This window comes from Populus alba, chromosome 6 (assembly GCF_005239225.2).
Source record: "Populus alba chromosome 6, ASM523922v2, whole genome shotgun sequence".
Taxonomy (NCBI): Eukaryota; Viridiplantae; Streptophyta; class Magnoliopsida; order Malpighiales; family Salicaceae; genus Populus; species Populus alba.
The window spans coordinates 10,374,145-10,397,441 of NC_133289.1; the positions used below are offsets into that span (position 1 = coordinate 10,374,145).

At 34.1% G+C, this 23,297-nt stretch overlaps 1 protein-coding gene across 1 annotated transcript; it reads left to right on the plus strand.

The window, feature by feature from the left end:
- Positions 1-15,743: 15,743 nt before the first annotated feature.
- Positions 15,744-22,519, plus strand: LOC118048336 (membrane-associated protein VIPP1, chloroplastic). The gene is made up of 11 exons (XM_035057951.2): positions 15,744-16,002; positions 16,749-16,873; positions 17,000-17,110; positions 17,356-17,420; positions 17,528-17,609; positions 18,455-18,529; positions 19,147-19,217; positions 19,313-19,395; positions 20,233-20,297; positions 21,740-21,814; positions 22,182-22,519. The coding sequence occupies exons 1-11, from the start codon at positions 15,849-15,851 to the stop codon at positions 22,293-22,295; spliced, it is 1,020 nt and encodes a 339-aa protein (XP_034913842.1). The 5' UTR covers positions 15,744-15,848; the 3' UTR covers positions 22,296-22,519.
- Positions 22,520-23,297: the final 778 nt, after the last annotated feature.

Genomic DNA, 23,297 nt, shown 5'->3' on the forward strand with positions numbered 1-23,297 from the left:
TTTTTTATAAATTGTGTTTGCGAAACCTCTCTTAATTTTTTTGATGGATCATCTATTATTTGTTTGAGTTTATGTGCGTAAAAGAAATCTGATTATTTTTTATTTAAAAGTTTATGTTAATCTATGATGTAAAGTGTGATTTTTAAAAAAAAAAATTAAAGAAAAAAATAATTAATTATAAGATTAAATATAATTTTTCAAAGGAAAAAATAATATGTTTTAAGTTGAGATTTAAATGTTCACGTATGCCTTGTCGTAAGGTTGATTAAAATGGTTGGTTTTACAAACATTTAACCAACCGTTTAATGATAATATTATTAAAAGAATAATTTAGATAATAAAAGATGTTGATTTTATAAATTTTAACTTTGAAATTATTATCTAATTTTTTTTCTTCTAAATATACCAAATCAATAAAAGATTCTTAAAATCATTTGCAGGATTTCACAAGTTAGCCCATAACTATTCCCTTACTATTAAAACTTGCATTGTTGAACTTTTTTATGAGTTTTTGATTGTATTGTTTGATATTAAAACTTATCACATGATTAGGATTTTATATATATATATATATATAGAAAAGTTTCATGTATAAAAGTTTCATTGACTAAAATTGGGTGATTTTAAAGCTCATTGCATGACAATTACACATCATATAAGAGCAGAAAAGATAAAAACAGCTCTTAAAAAAACAATTAGCAAAGTCTAAACCTAGACTCAAATTAAATATATGCCTTAAAAACTATGCCAAGGAGACTGTTGCTCTTATACATCACCTTCTCCATGTGTTACATGATCTTCATATTCATATCCTTCACTTGCAAGAATAGAGAACAACCACTTATAAATGGTTGAAATATCCTCTAAATCAAATTAGATGAGGGGAGAAAGAAATGTAGATCTCCAATTCTCCCTCCAATAGAAAACACAACATATCATTGACCACACCAAGCAGTCAACAATGTTTATGCTAATATAATTACCATTAAAATTTCAAATTGATATACGAGAAGAGGAGACCCACCTCCTAACAAACACCATCATTTATATATACTAATTTAAAAAAGACAAAAAAAAAATGACCCCGATAAACTTATATTAGTGGTCGGTGCAATGCCATAGTTATGCTAGATTTTTCAAATGTCAAAAGAAAAGAGTTAAGGCGATACTAGGATTTCTAAAGAAGTAAAAAAAAAATTAAGACTCGGGTCATTGAGTTGACTGGATTTAATAAGTTAAGTTAATTTAATAACATAAAAAACAACCCTAATTTAATAATGTTAAAAACTAAGTAAACCTAGTCGAATCTCCTAGATCCGGCTGAAATCTCAAACTTGAATTCAATCAAAAAGCTCAATTTTCAAAAAAAATTCGATGTCAACTTGTATTAATCTATTAAGCATGTGACTTAAGTCATTTGACAAGAAGCACCAAATATGAAAAATCTCGAATCCTAATTTTTAACTAATTAAATGTTGAAGGATGAAATTGAAGAAAAAAAATCAATTATACAAACACTACAAGATTTCACAGTTTTACCGACGGAAATATTCCGTCGGTGTGTGATAGAACGTTCGTCGGTAAAGTATTTACCGACTATATTACCGACGGAATACTCCCGTCGGAATACCTTTTGTCGGTGATTCCACATTCCGTCGCTATATCGGTCGGTAATACAAAAAAAACATTTACCGACGGACTGTGCGCGCCAAAAAAAAAAAAGTTTCCCGCTTGGAATATACCGACGGAATATTTTCCGTCGGTTTTATGTAAATACCGACGGACTATATCCGTCGGCAAAAGTATCGGTGATATTTCATACCGACCAAATAAATCCGTCTGTAAATTCGTCGGTATTTTTATACCGACGAATTATTTCTGTCGGTGATGGGATGGAATACCGCAGACACTATCCAATGCCGACGGATTATTTCCGTCGGTGAATATGTCGGTGATGGGTGTCCAATGCCAACGGATTTTTTCCGTCGATAAATCCCTGTGTAATTTTATTTTTTTTAATTATTTAGAAAAAATAATATAAATTAATAGTAATACAAACCAATTATGCAAATAAAATTTATATTAAGCAACAAAAACTCAAAGTTAAATAATATTCATTACAAAATGAATGTGTTTAAAAAAAAACAATTAATATAAAGGTGGAGGAGGAGGAGGAGGAGGAGGGTGGGGGTTAGGCGGCCAAAAAGGATTAGGCGCACATGTTCCACCTTGTGTCATGTTCATGACCATTTGACGAAGCTCTTCATAGGCCGCTCTTTGTTGTTCAGACTCTGCTCTGCGTTGTTCGTCCGTCAATCTGTGTTGTTCGTTCGCCAATCTTTGCTCTTCTTTGAGTTGTGTGTACGCCTCTGATAGGTGGTCACACCTTTGCTGCAAGGCCACAAACTCCTTAGATTGGGAGCTCGATACAGATTGGGAGCTCCCACCGGTTGAAGCAGTACCGGTCGACCGCAACTTGGCAGCGGTAGTGTTGGAGAGCCCGTAAACCCGATTTTTATCGGGTCCACCTGACGATCCAGCCTCCATCCACAAATCCGGATCGAATTCCGGATGGGTCGAAGGATCATCCCCGTATCTCTCCCTCAACCGATTATTATAGGTCTCCTGAAAAAAAAAATCATATTCAATTCAATAAACATGATAATAACTTATAAAATAAAATGGTTGAACAAACACACCACAAACTGTTAAGCACGGTTGTCAACGAACTGTTGCGTCCCCTTTTGGCGGTCATGACTCCGCACGTGCGTCTCCACAAACAGCTCCATAGGGCTCGGCTCACGTCCAAGAGACGTAGCCTATATATAATGAAACAAATGTATTAACAACAAATTAATTGAACGATATATTTCATTTAAATTAATCTTACCATCCGTTTCGCATGTGCAGCAAACGGAACGGAGCCGCCGGTGTGCTTTGTAACCGAGCCATGAATTTGCCGATTCCGGTTGCCGGCACCGGACTGTGAGCGTCGAGTGAACCGCTCAGACGTCACGTGCTGAAGATAGTGCGGCCATATATCTTCCGGGATGTATATTGGTTTGAAATCCCTCCAAACCGCAATATCGTTCCAGCCTTGTAACCCCTTATCCCTTGCTGTTTTTTTTGCTTTTTTCTGGGCGTCATACCAAAAATCACGCAACCTAATTCACGCACGAAAAAATTACATTTCAAAACATAAATAATTATGTAAAAAAAAGTCGTATTGTTTTCGATGTTACCTAATTGCCGCGTGATTTTCCCACACCCTCCTCACAACACTGTCATGTTCATCGTCCTAGCAGAATCGATGTTGTATATAAAAAAAATAATCTTTTAAAATGTTAATAAATTATTTACAATTATAACTTGAATTTATTAGAAATAAGCTGAAAATTATATATTAACACGAACCTCAAATCTACGAAACCATGCATTGATTTGAGGCATCCATTCAGGATGTTTGGATATCTGACTCCATTGAAACAATGGAATCTCCATCGACGCTTTAAACGCCGATGATATTAATCGGGCGGCCTAAATGTTTGTGAACCTGAAAAGAAATGAAATTAATTTGTGATTACTTCATAAATTATGTTTTAAATTTGTTTTTTTTATATAAAAAAAAACTAAAACATTAACAAACTTACATTGAAAGATCGTCCTTCCACTGTGCCTCGAACTGGCGGGTAAATTGATTCCGCTTCGAAGGCATGCCGCGTCTGCGATGTGAAACATCGCTGGAAGAGGCAGCATCGGTTGACGGCGCAGGTGGTGTAGGTGCCTCTTCTTGAGAGGCACCGAAGGAAACATCATCATCGCTGCTAGACGAACTTGATTCGACTAGACGACCAGCTCTGGTTTTCATTTTGCGCATCTAAACAATTTTATATTAATAATTGTATAATAAAATTCAAAAGTTAAAAAAAAATCGGCAGCACCTCCCCTATACTGGATACTACCCAAATCCACAAACCTGCAAATATTAACATTAGCCACAACCAATCGAACCAATCTATACTAATTATTCCAACATATTCAACTATTAATCCTTACAATTCAATAAATTCAAAACAATAAAAAATATGACAAAAAAATATATTCAATAAATTCAACAAATTATAATTCAACAAATTAATCATTACAATTCAACATTAACAATTATAATTCAAAAAATATTCAACTTTAACTAATTCTAAGTTAAATTAACTAATAACAATTCTAACAACACAACAACAAAAAATATTCAATAAATTCAACAATTAAATTCACAAATATTCAACAAATTCAAAAATTATTCAAAAAATATTCAAATATTCAACTTTAACTAATTCTAAGTTAAATTAACTAATAACAATTCTAACAACACAACAACAAAAAATATTCAATAAATTCAACAATTAAATTCAATTATTCAACAATTAAATTCACAAATATTCAACAAATTCAAAAAATATTCAAATATTCAACTTTAACTAATTCTAAGTTAAATTAACTAATAACAATTCTAACAACACAACAACAAAAAATATTCAATAAATTCAACAATTAAATTCATAAATATTCAACAAATTCAAAAAATATTCAAAAAATTCAAAAAAAAAAGGAACGAAATATACATACCTTAGTAATGTGTCAAATTCAAAACTTTATCTACATTGCAACAAAAAACAACAACACAACAAAAATAAAAACAACTAAAAATAAAATAAAATAAAATAAATTAGAAAAAAAACACATACCTTTTAATATAATGAAGATTTACAACACCAAATCTTGCTAGAGATTAAAGGTGAAAGTGTTTAAGGATTGAGGTGAAAAAAATGAAAAATCTAAGGTGAAAAACGGAGGAGAAGCGAAGCGGCGGAGAGAAGAAGAAAAAATGAGGCGAAGCGGCAGGGCTGGAACTTATAGGTCAATTTTACCGACGGAATTCACCTCCGTCGGTAAAAGGGTAAAATTCCGTCGGTAACAGGTAAAAATTCTGTCAGTAGTTTTTGAATTTCGCTCCGAATTTTTAAAAGCCCTCCAAATTTTAAAACGTGCGGTCTGTCGGTGATTCCGTCGGTAATCTGACAAGTTCAGAGGCGCAATTAACGCACTTTGGAAAACGCGCGGTCCGTCGGTAATTAGGTGTTGGTGGCATTTGTTGTAAATATTTTCGAACTCTCTGTGAGTTACCGACGGATGATTATCCGTCGGTATGGACGTCGGTGATTGTGGCATTTTGTTGTAAATATTTTCGAACTCTCTGTGAGATACCGACGGATTATTATCCGTCAGTATGGACGTCGGTGATTGTGGCATTTTGTTGTAAATATTTTCGAACTCTCTGTGAGATACCGACAGATAATAATCCGTCAGTATGGACGTCGGTGATTGTGGCATTTTGTTGTAAATATTTTCGAACTCTCTGTGAGATACCGACGGACTAGAATCCGTCGGTGTATGTGTCGGTGAAGCCGTCGGTAATGTCGTCGGTGGTGGTGGCATTTCACGTAATTAATTTTGAACTCTCTGTGAGATACCGACAGATCACTATCCGTCGGTAAGATTGCATGATGCAGGAAAGGTTGTCTTTGTATTGCCTGTTTACCTTCCTGCAGAAACTTAACTGATAAATTGTCCATCACATAAACACAATAACCACATTGCTTAAACAGTAAATATTTTGTTTTACAAAATACATCATCAATAATCTAAATTACATGAGACAAATGTTTTTACATAGGGCTTCATTTTCATAATTAGTCGGAATTTTCTTCTTCTTCCTCGTCAATTGAATTGCCATCATCTTCATCGCAATCTTCAATATGGATATCATCTTCTTCATCGACATTTGCTTGTCCGCTAGAGCTGAGAACAACATTCAACTCCTCTCCGTCAATATCAACAAGACTATCATCGAGAACTTAAAAATTTGAATTTTCTTCCAATTCAATCGAAGGAGCAACTCGATATGGTTCAACCAACTCACGAACTTGAAAGACTTCATCTCGCACACTTGTGTCTTCGTTCTCATCCTGAACAACCTCGACACGACCCCGTGGTTTCATTTTTAAAACGGACAACCAATCAACTCTTGAACGATCCTTTCTAAATGAAGGGGTGTATGTGTAATAAACTTGTTGACATTGCTTTGCGAAAACAAAGACATCGTTTATGTTGTGGAGTCTACCTTTTGAGTTGATTTCGACCAGACCATGGTGCGGATCAACTCTGATTCCTCTGTCCGTCGTGTCATACCAATAGCATTTGAATAAAAACACTTTATTCTGCTCGCTATGATATTGCAGTTCGACGACCTCTTCTAATCTACCATAGTAGTCAACTTCTAATTGGCTACTTGTGGATCCCTTAACACAAACACCGCAGTTGTATGTCTTTCTTCCTTGCCCGTATTCTTCAGTATGGAAAACATATCCATTGACAAAATACCCGTTGTAGCACCTAACTTTTCTTTCAGGGCCGAGGCTTAGTGAAGACAATGACTTGGGCGCACTCCTTCCCATTTGATAAACCTTGTAAATATATGTAATTAAATGTACATCAATACACGGTAAATGAACGAGAATCTCGTAATGACATGCATACGTTAGAATGAGTTTGTGATAGTGCTTACATGTGTTCTGAACCATGTGGCAAATTGTTCATCTTGTAATTGAAAGATCTGGGATTCGGTCAGCTGCGAGTTATTGGAGAGCAAATATTGTCGATGTTGCCTGCAAGTGATAATGAGTGTATGATATTACAATATATAATTAACAGTATATTACTGACAAAGTTTAATTACTATTACACATATATAGACTTACTGAATAAATGGTCTCAGCTCATCACAGTTAAATAGAACATAGTTGTGTGCTTGTTTGAATTCTATTTCCGACAAATATCTTCTTCTTACGGCATTTTTAGGTGTGGGTCGTCCAGTATTGGAGAATATTGACAAGTTCCCACTGGAAGGCACTTCACCGCCATTGTCATGCCGTGGAACGCGATTGATTCTTGTTCTCAGATGAGGTTCGAAATAGTACGAGATAAATGTTGATATCTCTTCAACAATATAGGCCTCAGATATCGAAGCCTCAACATGCGCCTTGTTCTTAACCTTTTTTTTTAGATTAAACAAATACCTGCATTGAAGTACAATTCAAGTATTTTCAAATAAGAAAAACATAGAAAATACTTTAAGATATTAATCCCATTGCAACTGTAATATCTCACCGTTCGAATGGGTACATCCATCTATATTGGACCGGTCCTCCAGCTTTTGCCTCGAACGGTAGATGTATAGGGAGATGCTCCATTGAGTCAAAAAATGAAGGAGGGAATATCATCTCAAGTTTGCATAGTGTCTCGATGATATTCGTTTGAAGCATCTCAATGTGCTCAACATTCATCTTGCTGAAGCATATATCTCTGAAGAAATGACTGATCTTCGTTAGTGCATCCCATATTCCCTTTGGCAATAAATCACGAAAAGTTAATGGGATGAGTGTTTGCATAAACACGTGGCAGTCATGGCTCTTCATTCCATACAATCTACAGTCCTCTATGTTAACAAGCCTTGATATGTTCGATGCATGTCCATCCGGGAAACGCAGACTCTTAAGCCATTTATAGACTAGCAGTTGTGCGTTTTTCTCTAACACGAAGCTTGCCCTTGGTTTTGCAACCCGTGACTCGTCATAAACCAACTCCATATTTTTACGGTTACAGTATAAAGCTATATTCAATCTAGCCTTCATGTTGTCCTTTGTCTTCCCCTTCACATCCATGACGGTGTTGAAAATATTCTCAAACACGTTCTTTTCGATGTGCATGACGTCAAGGTTATGGCGGAGAAGATTAGTCTTCCAATACGGAAGCTCCCAAAAGATACTTCGCTTTACCCAATTATGGGTCAAACCAAAACCAGGAAACTTTTGCTTACCTGATTGAAGGCCAAACACAATGTCACCGTACTCTGATACAACATGATGCAATTCTTCACCAGAAAGACGCGGGGATGCAACATCTTTTTCAACTCTACCAACAAAGAAATCTTTTCTGTTTTTTCTGAACCTGTGATTAAGTGGCAAGAAGCGACGGTGACAGTCAAAAAAAGAAGCTTTACCTCCGTTTGCTAGCGTGAATGCCTTGTTGTTTTCCATGCAGTATGGACATGCGAGTTTCTCATGCGTGCTCCAACCAGAAAGCATTCCATAAGCTGGAAAATCACTGATAGTCCACATCAAAGGCGCCCTCATAAGGAAATTTTGTTTCCTCGATATATCATAAGTCAGAGATCCGGAGGACCACAACTGCGCCAGCTCATCTATCAACGGTCGAAGACAAACATCTATATTCCGCCCCGGGCTGCTTGGACCGGGTATGACAGTAGATAGAAACATGAACTCCGGCCTCATACACATTCCCGGTGGCAAGTTATAAACTGTGAGAATGACCGGCCAACAAGAATAGGGAGCAGCAAATGACCAAAATGGGTTGAACCCGTCTGTACACAACCCAAGTCGAACATTCCTTGATTCAGCAGAAAAGTCCGGATGAACACTGTTAAAGCATTTCCACGCTTCGCCGTCAGAAGGATGCACCATCACACCATCAACGGCATCGTGTGTTTGGTGCCATGTCATGTGCTCAGCAGTCCTTGGTGACATAAATAACCTCTGCAGTCTTGGTGTGATCGGGAAATATCTAAGTTTTTTATATGCCACTAGAGTCTTCCCCCTACCAGTTCTGGGTTTGTAACGGGAATGCCCGCATGTCATGCACTCGGTCATCACAGCATTTTCAAGGTAGTATAACATGCAGAAGTTAGGGCATATGTCAATTTTCTGGTATCCTAAACCGAGGGGTTTCATCATGGACTTCGCAGCATAGAAATTCTCTTTGAGCCTGTTCCCTTCTGGTAAAATGCTTCTTACCCAATCAATAATTTTGTCATACCCGGCCTCACTTAACCCGTGATCTGACTTGATGGTGAACACCTGTGCCACAGCCGATAATTTACTGTGGTTTGTGCAGCCATCCCATAATGGTTCGTTAGAATCTTTCAACAAATCAAAAAACCTAGCTGCCTCTGCATTAGGTTCTTCTTCTACGATTGGACATTGATTGACATTATCTTGATTCATTCCCATTGCATCCATAACCATGTTTCTGTAAGGATTAGTGTTGTCATTTGCCGTTTCATGCACGTTGCTAGCACTAGAAGTTGACCCAACCACCGTTTCTCCCATTCTCCTATTACTAACAAATACCTCTCCATGTGCATACCAACACTCGTAATCCTCCACAAACCCTTTTTGTAGAAGATGCATCATTATAATATCTGGATGCAGATACTTTTTATTTTGACACTTTCTGCATGGACACCTAATACCGCCTCTAGTAAAATTTCTGGGAATAGATGTTGCGAAATTAATAAAACCCTGAACCCCATTACAATAATCCATCCTCCGCAATCATTGGGGTGAATCTAGATACATCCATGAACGATCATCCATGACTTCTATCGAACCTCTATAAAAAGGACCCATTAATTAAGCAAGCTCTTAATTATTTCAAAACACAACATGTAATTCGGTAATTCTACAAATTAAGTTTTAACAATTTTCAAACAAATACAATCTTACAAAATCTAAAACAAACCATAACAAGTATAAAATTATACATTCATATACTACAAGTTTGTTTGAGAAATAACAATAAAACATGTACATCTACTAAAAAAAATAATATATATACTAAAAAAACAATAAAATTAACATTTAAATGTTAAAATTTTAAAAGATAGAATTACTTACAAAAAATGATAAAATCCGTCGGTAAATCAGAACACGGATGTTGTGACCACAAAACAAATACAACTTGTTGTGCTGAGATGAGAAAGATTTTTGTTTTGGGGCGAGGGGGGGCTGGTTATTTTGCAGATGGGGAGGGTTAGGATTAGGAAGAAGAAGGAGAAATGGGGGAGGAGAGTGTCGGCAGAGTGGCCATATATTCACTTTTGCCGACGGAATTACCGACGGTTTGTATTCCGTCGGTTAATCCGTCGGCAAAAACCGTCGGTAATTCTGACGGGCAATCGACACGTCACCGCACGGACCTGCTATTCAAATCCCTCGGTGATTCCGTCGGTATTTTTAACGGTGCACCGGTCACGTCACCGGTACGGATCTGGCATTTCAAATCCGTCGGTATTTTTTGACGGTGAACAGGTCCCATCACGCGTACTGGCCCTAGTTTTTAATTCCATCGGTGATTCCGTCGGAAAAATCACCCGCCAAAACCCCCGCGCCACTGCCCACCCTTTTTTCATTAATTCTGAATTTTCGGTCGGTAATTACCGACGGCCTATTTCCGTCGGTAATTACCGACCTAATTACCGACGAATATTTTCCGTCGGTAATTTCGGCAGAAAATTACCGACAAAAAAAATTCCGTCGGTATGTCCGTTGGTATTTAGCGAATTTCTGGTAGTGAAAAGGATAAAAACAAATTAGCAATTATAAGCCAGAATTAGACTCGGGCCCATCCGAGTCAACCTACCAAATTCACATGTCAGATTATGAGATCGAGTAACCTGATATAAGGGAAAATAAAGAAAATCATGAAACTCATAATTTAAAAAAAAAAACCACCATTAGCTTTTAAAACTCATGACCTAGGCCATTTGACCAAAAACACCAAATATAAAAAAAATCACGAAACTCAATTATCTACAAATCAAATATTAAAAGATATGAAATCTTTTTTAAAAAAATCAACCACACAAAAGGATCCACAAGAATAAAGAGTAATTAAATATTATATAAAAGGTGTGAGTTCACTCGGATTAACCTGTTCAACCTATGAGTCAGGTCATGAGATTGAGAAAGAAAACAAGTAAAAATAATAATATTAACTCATGTTAACTTATAAAGCTCATGACTCGGGCCATTTGATGAGAAACACTAAACCTGAAAAAAGCCACAAAGCTTAATTTTCAATAAATCAATGTCAAAGAATGAGATTAAAAGAAAATTAATAATACAAAAGATCCAATAGAAAAAATAAAAATAAAAAGAATAAGGATCAAATTTGAAAAAAAATAAGAGGATGGATAATTTTGGATTAAAGTGTTAAATTGAAAAGAAAAATTAAAATAAAATTCCCAAAATAATTAAAAGAAGAAATTACCAAAAGAATGAGGATTGAATTAAAAAAAATAACAAATTAAATATTTTTATTAAAGGATGAAATTGAAAACAATTCAAAGTTTATAGAAAGGGAAAATTAAGAAATAAAAAGAATCAGGACCAAAATTAAAGAAACAAAAATTAATAAATTTAGTTTGAAGGATGAAATTGAAGAAAAATAAAAAAAACTACAAAAAAGCCAAGGACCAAAAATACAAATAAAAGAATGAGTACCTACAATCAAATACACCCCAACTAAGACGGCTACCATGAAATTTTAAATAGTCAGTGTGAATTTCAAGGAAGAAAAGAGAGAAAAACATTGTCGGTGACAATATGCCGAGAAACAACCGGCATGCATCATCTGTTGAGGAAGAGGATGTTGTGGGGAATCCAGTCACGTGGCGGAAGGAAGTTTTTCATCATTGGAGTCAGGCCCAAAACCTAAAATTAACTTGAATCTTACCAAGCTCACATCTATTTTTTAGGTGTTTTCAAGGTAAAAAAAACCTAATATTAATCCTCCTTATCATATGGAATCTTTTGATACAAAAATCAACTATTTTGGTTGCTGAAATCTTCTTCAACGACAACTTTATCTCTCTAAGCTAAAATCTAGCAACTCCCTCTCTCTCCTCCACCTAAAAAATGATAAAAAAGAGAAAAATAAAGTTTGGTACCAAGATGTATTTTTAAAAAATTATAGGTATCGATTACCAAGTAGCTTAAAAAAACAAGGGAACTAAAATGAATATTTCAAACAAATTACAGACTTGTAGCCTATTTTACATGTTTTTTCACTTCAGACCTCTATCTTTTAATTTAACCTCCACCCCCAAAGAAATATGCAATTTGGCTCCAAATTGGGCTCAAAATGGCTCAATTGCACTAAAGAAAAGTTGGAGGACCAAATTAAAAAAATTTAAAAATTCACGTTACAATACATAATGAATTGTGAGATGATGAACAGTGAAAATAACTACAGTGTTTTACCCATAAGCTTTAATTTTTGTTAATAGAGTCTAGTTTCATCTTTAAGATTAAGGTTACGTGTACTTAAACATTGAGAAGATTTTCTATCACTTTCTTCTATTCATCATCAAGTTTATTAACCAAGGCATCAAAACAAAAGCTATATGTTCTTCCAAGATTGAGGAGTCATTGTTAATTATGGCATTAAAACAATTTATTATTAACTATATTGTGATTGATTGGTGGAAACATTGGTATCCATCATCGGCTATAATGTTTAACATTTTCATTTGTTCAAAGGTTGATGAATGTCACTAATACATTGACTAGAAATAGTCATTAATCAAGAAAAAAATATCTTACATAGAGAGTTGTGCACTGTCACCATTTGCTAGAAAAGATGGTGAATTGCATAAAAATGTGTAATTGCATAAAGAATATAGAAGTTAATCATAAAATTATTGTTTGCATAAGGTTGTGCGTGGTGTCATATTTTAACCCACCAAGACTAAAAAATAATATGCGTGCTAGAAGTGAGAATTTACTGGGTGTAGCCAGGCCCAAACAATGATAAAAGGTTATCACCTTCTAACCATGGTGTTGTTGTTTAAGCAAATGTCTAAACCATGGGCATGTGGCCCAAACAAAAAACAAATTATTATTATTATTATTTGGTTTAGAAACATATGTATTATCAATTATGATCTTCATTGCTTTGTTCATATGATTGCGATCCAACTTTGAGTAATTGGTATAGTTTGAAACCATGTCGCACAATTATCATATAAATTTATTATAACCATCAACAAGATTTTTGGAGGCTAATCATTCCATTTGATATGGGCTAAAAAAATAATTATTCAATTATAGTGTATGCCTATACCACATTCACACGCCTTAACTAGTCTTTATTAATGTCCACACACACTCAAAAAAAAAAAATCATTTCTTTATAATAAGATGACTTTGATTTTTGTTATATATGTTTTTGTTAATTTTTTAACTGTATCACGTGTTATTTAGTTTTGTCTAATTTCAACTTACTAAAAATTGTATTACATTTTCCCATTAAAATGCTAATATGAATAAATAAATAAAAAGAAGCAAATAACTAACAAAAACAACACTAATAACTAGTCAAATGACTTGTGCTTCATTATAATTTGTATCAAAAGGTATTTTTGTAACGGAAAAAAATACATAGATGTTGATAATGCATTTTCTTGCATTAAGAAAATTTTTAACTGTGAACTAAAAGTTGATATGTGTTTTTAATAAAATTGATCGAAAATTATATGTGTCAATAAATATAAAAATAAGTTGTTAAAGTTAACTAAAGACCAAGTCAAGAAGTTGAGAAATAGATGTAGATTAAAATATCTTATCTCATGTTGTGAGAAGCTCTTAAAATATTTTCATCTAATTATATGTCAGAAGTTTTTTTTTTTTTTTGCAAGAAAGACACTAATTTAAATTATATTGAAATAAAATTATTTTATAGTATAATTGTTCCTTTTCTTATCATAAATGTTTTTTGAATATAGCTTTTGAAGGCATATTGTTGTTTGTTCACTAAAAAATAAAAGTAATTATAATAAATATATATATATATATATATAAAAACTTCTATAGATATAAAATAAGGATAAGAAAGAAGACATCTCCTTAATTAAAACTCTCTTTATCTTATTAATACAAACCTTTTTTGTGACAGGTTTTTTACTAGAAGAATTATTTTTTAAATAACAACTTATCAGAACCACACAAGCAAGTTTTAGTAAATAAAAAAATTGTGTTAGATATTATTTATGCAAATGTATTAAAAAAAAGAATAATATACAATGTGTTGCCTTATGTATGATTACTGTCCATCTTAAATGGCTAAAAAGTTGAGTTTAAACCTTTTTAACACAAAACTCATTTCCAACACGTTTTTAACGTGAAAACACATGCACAACACTCTAGGTATCTTAATAAACTCGTTAATAACCTTAAAATAGCCTTTAATCTTCCTAAAAATAAAAAATCAAATCGATTAAAAAAAATCTCGAGCCCTGCCTTTCCTCGTAGATGAAGGGTTAAAAAATCATAACGAAACTCTTCTTATTAAATGGAACTTATCGACAACAAGAACAATTTTTTTGGTGGTTGGATTGTGGCAAACTGACACACTTCCTCTCTCCTCTCATGTTTCCTTGTGACTCTCTCTCTTTTTCATCTCTCAAATCTAGGGATTAAAAAGTAAATAAAATAAGGTTTTGAACCAAAACATAGAACTTCAAGAAACATGGACCAAAAATGAAAAAAAAAAACCGTGGGGGATTAAAATAATAAAAAAATATGCTCATGCACTATAAAAAAAAAGAGAGGCTGAATGTTTGTTTTGGTTTCAAATTTAGTCCCTGAAGTTTCAATTGTTTTGAATCAATCAAATTGAATTTTATTTTGTCAAATCAAGCATTAACCCAACATCAAAACTTTTTGTTGACATTGTCAGAATCCTATATCAAGCCAACCAAAATAAATCATTGAGTCCAATAATATATCAATTTAATATGAACAGAAAAAATTAAAAAAAAATTCTAGTGACTAAAAAAATTGAAATGACAAAAAAAGAAAAAGAAAAAGAAAAAAGAAAACACCGTGGGTCATTGCTGCAATCTATAATTGATTGTGTCTTCCTCTTATATTGCATTTTTGTCTTTTTTCTTAATATTTCTTTTATTTTGCATTGTCTCATATGTTCATGATTTCAATCATCATTCCATTATTTATTGAACGTCAAATTTACAAAACCGAACTATATTTGTTGTTAAAAATAATAGTTAAATTTAATATAAAAAAAAATTGGTAGCCTCGTTTGTTATTTGGAGAGAGTAAGATGTAGAAATCAAGGAGAAAAAAAAAAAGAAAAAGATGAAAGAAAAGAAAAGAAGAATGGATCACTAAAGCCATGCCACCATCACACACTGCTAGAAAAGGAAGCCCCCATCTAACTATTCCAAAGGCATTATGGAAGACCATGTCAGGAGCTTGGAGGAAGTCGCACATGTCGCCATAGTGTGGTAGACTTCCTCATATGATAATGCGTGTGTTACACGAGTTAGAAAACATCATTTTTTAAATTAATTTAGTCCCTAATTTAGCAAAAAATTAAATTGAATATTTGTTTCAGTTTATGATTCATTCTCTAAAGTTTTAATAATCTTGAATAAATAAACTTGAATTTTATTCTGACAAATCAAACATAAATTTAATGTTGAAATTTTTTTCTTGACATTGCAAGAATCTTATATCAAGCTAACCAAAATAAATTATCAATATTAATCTCAAATTAACTCAATATAAAAGAGCTAAATTAAAAAAAAAAGCTCAAGTGATTAAAAAATCAAAGAATAAAAAAAAACTATGAGCAATACTACAATACAAATAGATTGTTTTATGTGTAAAGGAAAATGACGATGAGTTTTAGCTTCTTTTTAATAATAATTAATAATTAATTAATTTAATTAACAACAGCAGCAATAATAAAATCGAACCCGGTTCACCTTGCGATATTAGGGTCCGGTTGAGACATAATAAAAAACCGAAATTGACAAAATTGTTATCGAGTGATCCTGGTCTCTTCCTCTTCTATCCAGAAAGCCAAAGATTTATGATTACCAAAGCAGCAAAATTGAAACTCGCTTAAAAATGGCCATAAAATCACAGTTAATTTCAGGATTAACCCTGCCATTGCCACACCCTCCTTCTACCTCTTCAAGCTCCAACAACAACAGCAACAATAATACTATTTTGAGTCTGGTGAAGAGGAGGAATCTCAAGACATCGTTTTTCAATGGCGGAGGTACGTGCTTTATATGTTGTTGTGTATGTGTTTATAGGTATCTGTTTTTTTTTTTTTTTAATTTTGGTCCCTAAATTTGATCCTTTTTTGGATATTTAGGTCCTTTTTTCCATTGAAGTTTGGTGCTTTATAGTGTTGAAGGTGAATTGAGAGGAGACCCAGATGCTATAATTCTCTGTTTTTTATGTTAATGGCCTTTTTTTAGCGATATGAGTGAAGGATTTTTGGATTCTTTGTCTTGTGTGGATTTCCTTATTCAAAAAAATATACAAGGATAAGCAATTGTTAGCTTTAGAGTAGTAATTGTGTGGAGCCCAATTGTATGTTTCTACAGTTGGTTTCTTTTAGGGGTGATAAATAAGGAGACCCTTTTGGATGAGTTTGTAATATCTACGGTGGAGTGTTGTGATTGTGAGGTGGAATTTGGTAGGGGCTGATTGTTTGAGGACCAATGAATTCAACTGAGTGTTACAAGTCACAAGAGTTGATGGGGTTGGCTGTATGGATGTTCTTGATTGTTTTGTTCGGTTTTGGGCTGAATGTTGTTTGTAAGCTTTTGGTAATCTGAATTTGAGTAATTTGATGTAGATCTTTAACAAGTTTAATAATGGTATTGTCACAAGCATAACAGAGTATCTCTATATAAATGCCAGCAATCTGATTCAGAATACACATTTCTGCAGTTGGAACTGCACTTGCGCATTTAAACACATTGATCTATTTGCTGAATTTAATTTTGCTTGCAGTTGAAGCTCTAAAAATTACTAGGATTAGGACCAGTCTATCCACTCGGTCCCATTGTTATGGACAAGATGGAGGTGCTCTTGGAACTCGTATGAACCTTTTTGATCGGTTTGCTAGAGTTGTGAAGGTGAGATCCTGGATTGCTTGCCTGCATTTATGGACTTATACTTTGGTGTTCGTTAATGACCATCATTGCTAACAATTGCTGCTTTTTCTACATTAACCAACATGGTTTAGCTCTCTTCTGTCACAGTCATATGCAAATGCAATTTTAAGTTCCTTTGAAGATCCTGAGAAAATTCTAGAGCAGACAGTACTTGAAATGAATGATGACTTAACAAAGATGCGTCAGGCCACAGCACAAGTAATTGATCTTGCATTTGTTTCCTTCTTTAGTTACTATTGGTTCTCTCTTCCTTCTTCTCTTCATCTTTTCTCTTCTTCTTCGTCAATATATATGAAGGTATAAAATGTTAAGTATTTAACACCGAAATGGCAGTAGCATTAATGAATATAAAATTTCTAAGCTTCTCAATATCCTGCCTGTGTTGAATTTCTTTATTCTTCCCCCTTTTCTTTTATGATGTTCTTCTTTTATATTTTCTCTAGGTTTTGGCTTCTCAAAAGCGTTTGGAAAATAAATATAATGCTGCACAACAAGCCTCTGAAGAATGGTAACCATGGTTGGAGTTACTATTGCAAACAAGGGAAAACTCAATTAGATTTATTATTTTGACTGCATTCTTATGGTATAAATGAAGCATTATTTTGCACTGTGCAGGTACCGTAAGGCACAACTTGCTCTTCAAAAGGGAGAGGAAGACCTTGCACGTGAAGCCCTTAAGAGGCGTAAAACCTATGCTGTAAGTCTGATGTTCCTGAAAGAGACTATGTGGTGTTTGAATTGTCCATTTCTAGCTTCTGTTTTGCGCCAAGTATCTCTGCATTACAAAGCAATAACGATACTTGGACCAAAGATCCACTGGTATCAAACAAGGTTAACAATGCTAAATACTGCATTGGCATTCAAGCCTTGTTGCACTGCTGTGGAAAGAGATGGAGAAAGACAGGAGAAAAGGAAAAACCTTTTTTCTTGAATTAACAGTCCATAAGAATTTGTGGTTTATTTTAGATGTAACCTCGCTGTTAGTTCCATCATATGTTTTCATACTTTATGATCATGTAATTTTGTTTATTTTATTACTGCTTTAATATATTGTGCTAGCAAAGAGTAATTCAATCTAGATGATGAGAACACACCAGTAGCTAATATCTTCCATTTTCTTAATTTGTTATCAATTCATAATTTTCTACTTTGAGTATCCCCAGTCTGTAAAGAACCTGGGATAGATGATTTTTTTATGAATGTTGTTACTTTGATTGGCAGCTCTGTGTTCAAAGCAGCTTCTGATAAATAATGCTTAATCTAGAAGAGCAAATATTTTATAGGGTTGTTCCTTAACTTAGTGCCCTCTTATCAAGTAAATTCTTTATCACCTTAAATACAAAAAACTTAATTCCCTCATGTTTACTGAGCTTTGTTACTTCTAAAATAACAGATGTGGAAGTTGCTGTTATTTGTTGTTGAGAATTCAGGTGTGACTGTAAACAATGAGTTGTTCAGAAGTTGCAAGCTGAATGTGGAAGTGTTGTCCAATTTACAAAGGAATCCTTGGGAAAGTTAATTGTTCTGCTTTCATTTTTGCAGGATAATGCTAATTCTTTCAAAACGCAACTTGATCAACAGAGAAGTGTTGTTGAAAATCTCATCTCTAATACTCGGGTATGCATTTTGTTATGATTCCTACATCATGCTTCTTGTGAAAATAGCTTGTGTATTGTCATTGGTTTGGTCTGTCATAAACTGAACATTCTTAGGTAATGGTTCATCCTGTACTCATGAATTTATTTGAAGCATGGTACATAAACATTTATGAGATGTGGTAGAAAATATATTTCCTGCCAGGAACAGAATGAACACATTCAATAAATGTCGAATTCCTTATTAATTTGGGGTTGAATTCAGGAAGAGGCATAGATAGAAATAGGGTATTAACTTATTGTTTGCAATCAGTTGCATAGTAATAATTTGAGTTCTTAAATGGAAATAAGTTGGAGAGATTTAGTGGCATTTTGCCTTCCCTTCCTTTCTTGTAACATTAAACCAAAGATAAACTTTAAAGGATGCTTGAGATTCTCCTGTTTTAGTATTTTGTTTGGTGTGGGAAGCTGAAAAGTGACATTTTTTAGAATCCTTTTGGTAAAGATTTTCAAATTTACTTGGCCATATTTCATGCTGCTTTTCCTTTCTAATTTTTGGTTTTCATCTTTTCAATAGTTATAGTGATGTATTAATGACCTTGTGGTAGTTGCTTTTAATGAAATCGATTTTATGTGTAGCTTTTGGAGAGCAAGATACAGGAGGCAAAATCAAAGAAAGATACTCTGAAAGCACGTGCTCAGTCTGCAAAGTTGTCTCTACCCCAGTTCCCCTCTCTTAGTAGCTTTATTTCTTTGTGTTACCTTTCTAATGCTTGTTTTGTTGTGCACTTCTGTGTTCCTGTAGGACTGCAACCAAAGTGAATGAAATGTTGGGAAATGTTAATACAAGTAATGCACTTTCAGCTTTTGAAAAAATGGAAGAGAAAGGTAAGGTGTTTGGAACTAATCTCTTCATTGAAATTCTGTTTGGTATGTGTTTCCTGCCGTCCTCTCCTATCTTCTATGAAGACTTTGACAGTTTCAGATAATATACTCTGGAAACAGAACATTATGACCTGTGATATATCACACTGTATGCACACAACTTTTTTTTTTTTTTATTTCCATGTCAGTCTGCCTAAAACTCAATCAAGCTACAATCTTTCTGTTCTCTTATTTTGTTTCAATGATTATGTCTCCAAATTGATTCTTTGTAACTGTGACCTGGATAGTTACCTAGGGTGTGTTTTTAACTTTTCCATTACTTTCCAGTCTATTGATGCTCATATAACGATGTCTATTTTTTATCTCAATTTGAATCCTTGCTGTTACCTATTCATGCAGTGTATTTAGCATCCACTGTTTCACTTTTCTGTAGCCTCCACTAACAAGGCTGACCAAAAAATTTCAGCTGTGTTTCTCCCTATCATCTGAAAGTTGCAGCCTCCCCCTTTTCAAGTGCTTCCGATTGTGCCTATTCTGGCCTGACTAGTTCTCACTTTTATGAAAATGTTTTTTCTCCTCTGAGCTATCAATTTGGATATTAAGAACACCAAGTTATTCACCAGTTCATTGAATAATCCATAGTACCTTCAGTTGGATACTGTTTATGTTTATCCTTGATCAAATGTGATTATTGGTCACGAAAAATCATGCTTGCGGCAAGGCATCTGGATCCCTTGTTGATTGTCCTGGATTATTGCATAGCGTGGAATACTGTTGACACCTAATTGTATCTAAGATCTTTTTTCTGTTTGCTCCCCCACCCCTCTCCCTTTTTGATAGTATTGGCAATGGAATCAGAAGCAGAAGCTCTTGGCCAGTTAACTACAAACGAGCTTGATGGAAAGGTATTTATTTTTCTCCTTAGACTATTTTTTATACTTGCACCATCTATAATTTTTAAGAATGTTCTTGAGCTGAACTGTTCTCTGTCCACTTCTCCCTTTATAAATTGTTGGAAGCATCCACATTTGCTTTTGTTGACCTTTACATTCTTATTGTGCAATGAGTTGGCAACTTTTTATTAATGTATTTATTAATTTTGAATTGCTAATAAAAGTATGCTAAACACAAAGACATGTAGGCATGTCCTGACTTCCATAACTGATCATGTAAAACTATTTGGTGGGTACACTGGACTCGAGACATTGTTTACGTACTCATATGATCATAGACGATGGAGGGTAGCCCAAACCATTGAGAGATTGGGCTTTAGTTTATATTTTGGTTTAATTTATTTGAACTTTAAGTTAAGGTTTATTAACTATGCTTTATTTATTGAGCTTGATTTAATTATTGTTAGATATTTTATTTAGTGGGCTATAAGCCCAATTATTTGTTTCTAGTTAGAGTTTAAATATTTATATCTTACTTTTCTAAATGTTAGACAATTATTGATGAATTGAATAAAATTTGCAAAGTTGCATACTTTTCTAACCCCTATTCTTTCTCTTCTTCAGCTTTTGCTTCTTATTCTTTTGCTTTTTCTTCTTAGCTTCTTCTTTTCTCTCTTCTTAGCTTTTTACTTCATCTTCAAATCTCTTTTGTCCCGCATTAACTTTGGTATAAATGCAGAGGCTTTTAATTGTTCTTATTTAGCCAATTTAATTAACTTCAAATTCATTTTCTCTATTCATATTTCAGAGCTAACATTAGTTATATAGAAATGAATGCAATTGTGACTAACATGATTGAGAAGCTGTGCCTTCTCTTCTTTTTGGTTTTCTAGTTCCAATTCCTTTCTGCAGCAATGGCTTACTCTTTCTCCTCTCCTATTTATTAACTGATGTTAAACTGCTATTATGGTAAGGAAAGGCCCTTGATGGGCTTAACATCCGTTGGAATAGAATCTGGCATAGATGTTTTACCCCTGAAAGCTGAAATGCATGATGGATCTGACTTCAAGTGTAGTCCTTCAAATGGGTGTTGAAGAAGAAAATTCTCATTCAGTACATAAATACATAAATACGATGGATGATGTATAATTAAAAGGTAGCTATTAATGTGGGCTGGTGGGACTAACACAGATAAGTTCTGTATTAGGGTATTTGAAAAGTAAAGGAGTTTTAACTTTTTGCCTTTACAATGACAACATATTTCTGAAACTTTTCATTGAACTATATATTTCTGCATGATTTTAACTCAAATTCCTACTTAAAACCAACTGCTGATCATCCCAATCTTATTACCATATCAAATAGTGCTTTTAACTTTACAATTGATGGTTTCTTTCCACAAAGGAGATTTCTCTGTGATCCTTACCATTCTATTATGTTCGTTGTATATGCAGTTTGCATTGCTTGAAGGCTCATCAGTTGATGATGACCTTGAGAATCTGAAGAAAGAACTTGCTGGTAGCTCAAAGGTTAGCCTTACACAACTTACTAGTATATGAGAAAAAAGGTGCCCTGTGATTTTCTTGTCATATATACCTCAACTCAACAAGGGCTAAATAATTACTCATAGTCTGTTTGATTACTTGTAAAAAATCTTATCCTGGTATTCGAATCAAGGATGGTAACCATGGAACCAGGACGAGAAATTATGAAATCCACATGATTTTGGATGGAAATAATTTCTGTATACAAGACAGAGGTAGTACTGCGAGCATAAGAAGAAAAGATTGTTGATTGGCTTAGACCTTCCATTGTGACTTTTCTTGTTGTAAAATTTGTGTAACTTCCATTTCCTTTTTCTTTGACAACCCTTATTTCTTTGATCCTCTGAAACAGAAAGGAGAACTTCCACCCGGAAGAACAGTAGTCACCAACTCAAACAATCCATTCCGAGATCCTGACATCGAGATGGAGCTCAATGAGTTGAGGCAAAAGAGAAATAACTTTTGAAGCATTTGATATTTTCATGTGCGAACAGCCAATTCGTACTTGCAAGTATAGTATTGGATTAGGTCTTTGCTTTGCGAGCAAAATACTCTGTAAAGGCCAAATAGATGATCGTTGTATAGTTGAGCCAAATTTAAATAGAACAAGTTTTGTTGAATTGGCTTGATGTTACACACCATTGTCACGTTGCAATTATAATCTATATTGCATGTGTGCGTGACAGCAAATTGACTTACATTTAAAATGATTACTGGTAGCAGATTTGACCATTAAAAGATGGCGTTTTTTTTTATGGGGCTTCAGATGCCACCTTCATCGCAGGTGGAGACAACAGTAATGCAACGGATGATTTTGGTTGTGCCCTAAACCGAGAATTCTTTACACATTCTCTTGCACTTCTTATACGGGTCATAGGCTTGACTAGGAGCGAGCAGGCAGGCTTCCGAAACAGGTAGGAATATTCCATGACACATTCGATATGCAAGAGCATGCAAATAAAAACCGATCCCAACACGTGAAACCATGCAAGTGTAATTTATAGGAATGAGATTGAAAGAAATACAAAGTTCGGTGACTGAAATAAAAAAATAAAAACTTCAATGATCTTAAAATGGGAAAAACTAGCTATAAATTGTGGGGTGAATATGTTAATGTGAGAGGACGAAACAATGAGGCTACCGTTAATCCCCATTCTATTACTTCATACTGTTAATGAGTAAGTGATTCAACACCGGGTATGTTTATGTTCCACGGAAGCCTTAGCAACCCAAGCAAAATTCCTACATTTTCCAAGAGAATTAAGTCCAAGCGTACAATGCTACCCACTTTTGTGGGTTTTTTTTTTATTTTTATTATTATTGTTATTATACATAAATACCATCACTCATCAAGGTTCAGCATTTTCGGTTAGATTTATTTATTTTCCTTTCAAAACCAGGTGAACATGTTCAATTTAATTGGATTTAGGCTTTTCATAGCTTGTTTTGGTCCATCATCACCCTCTCT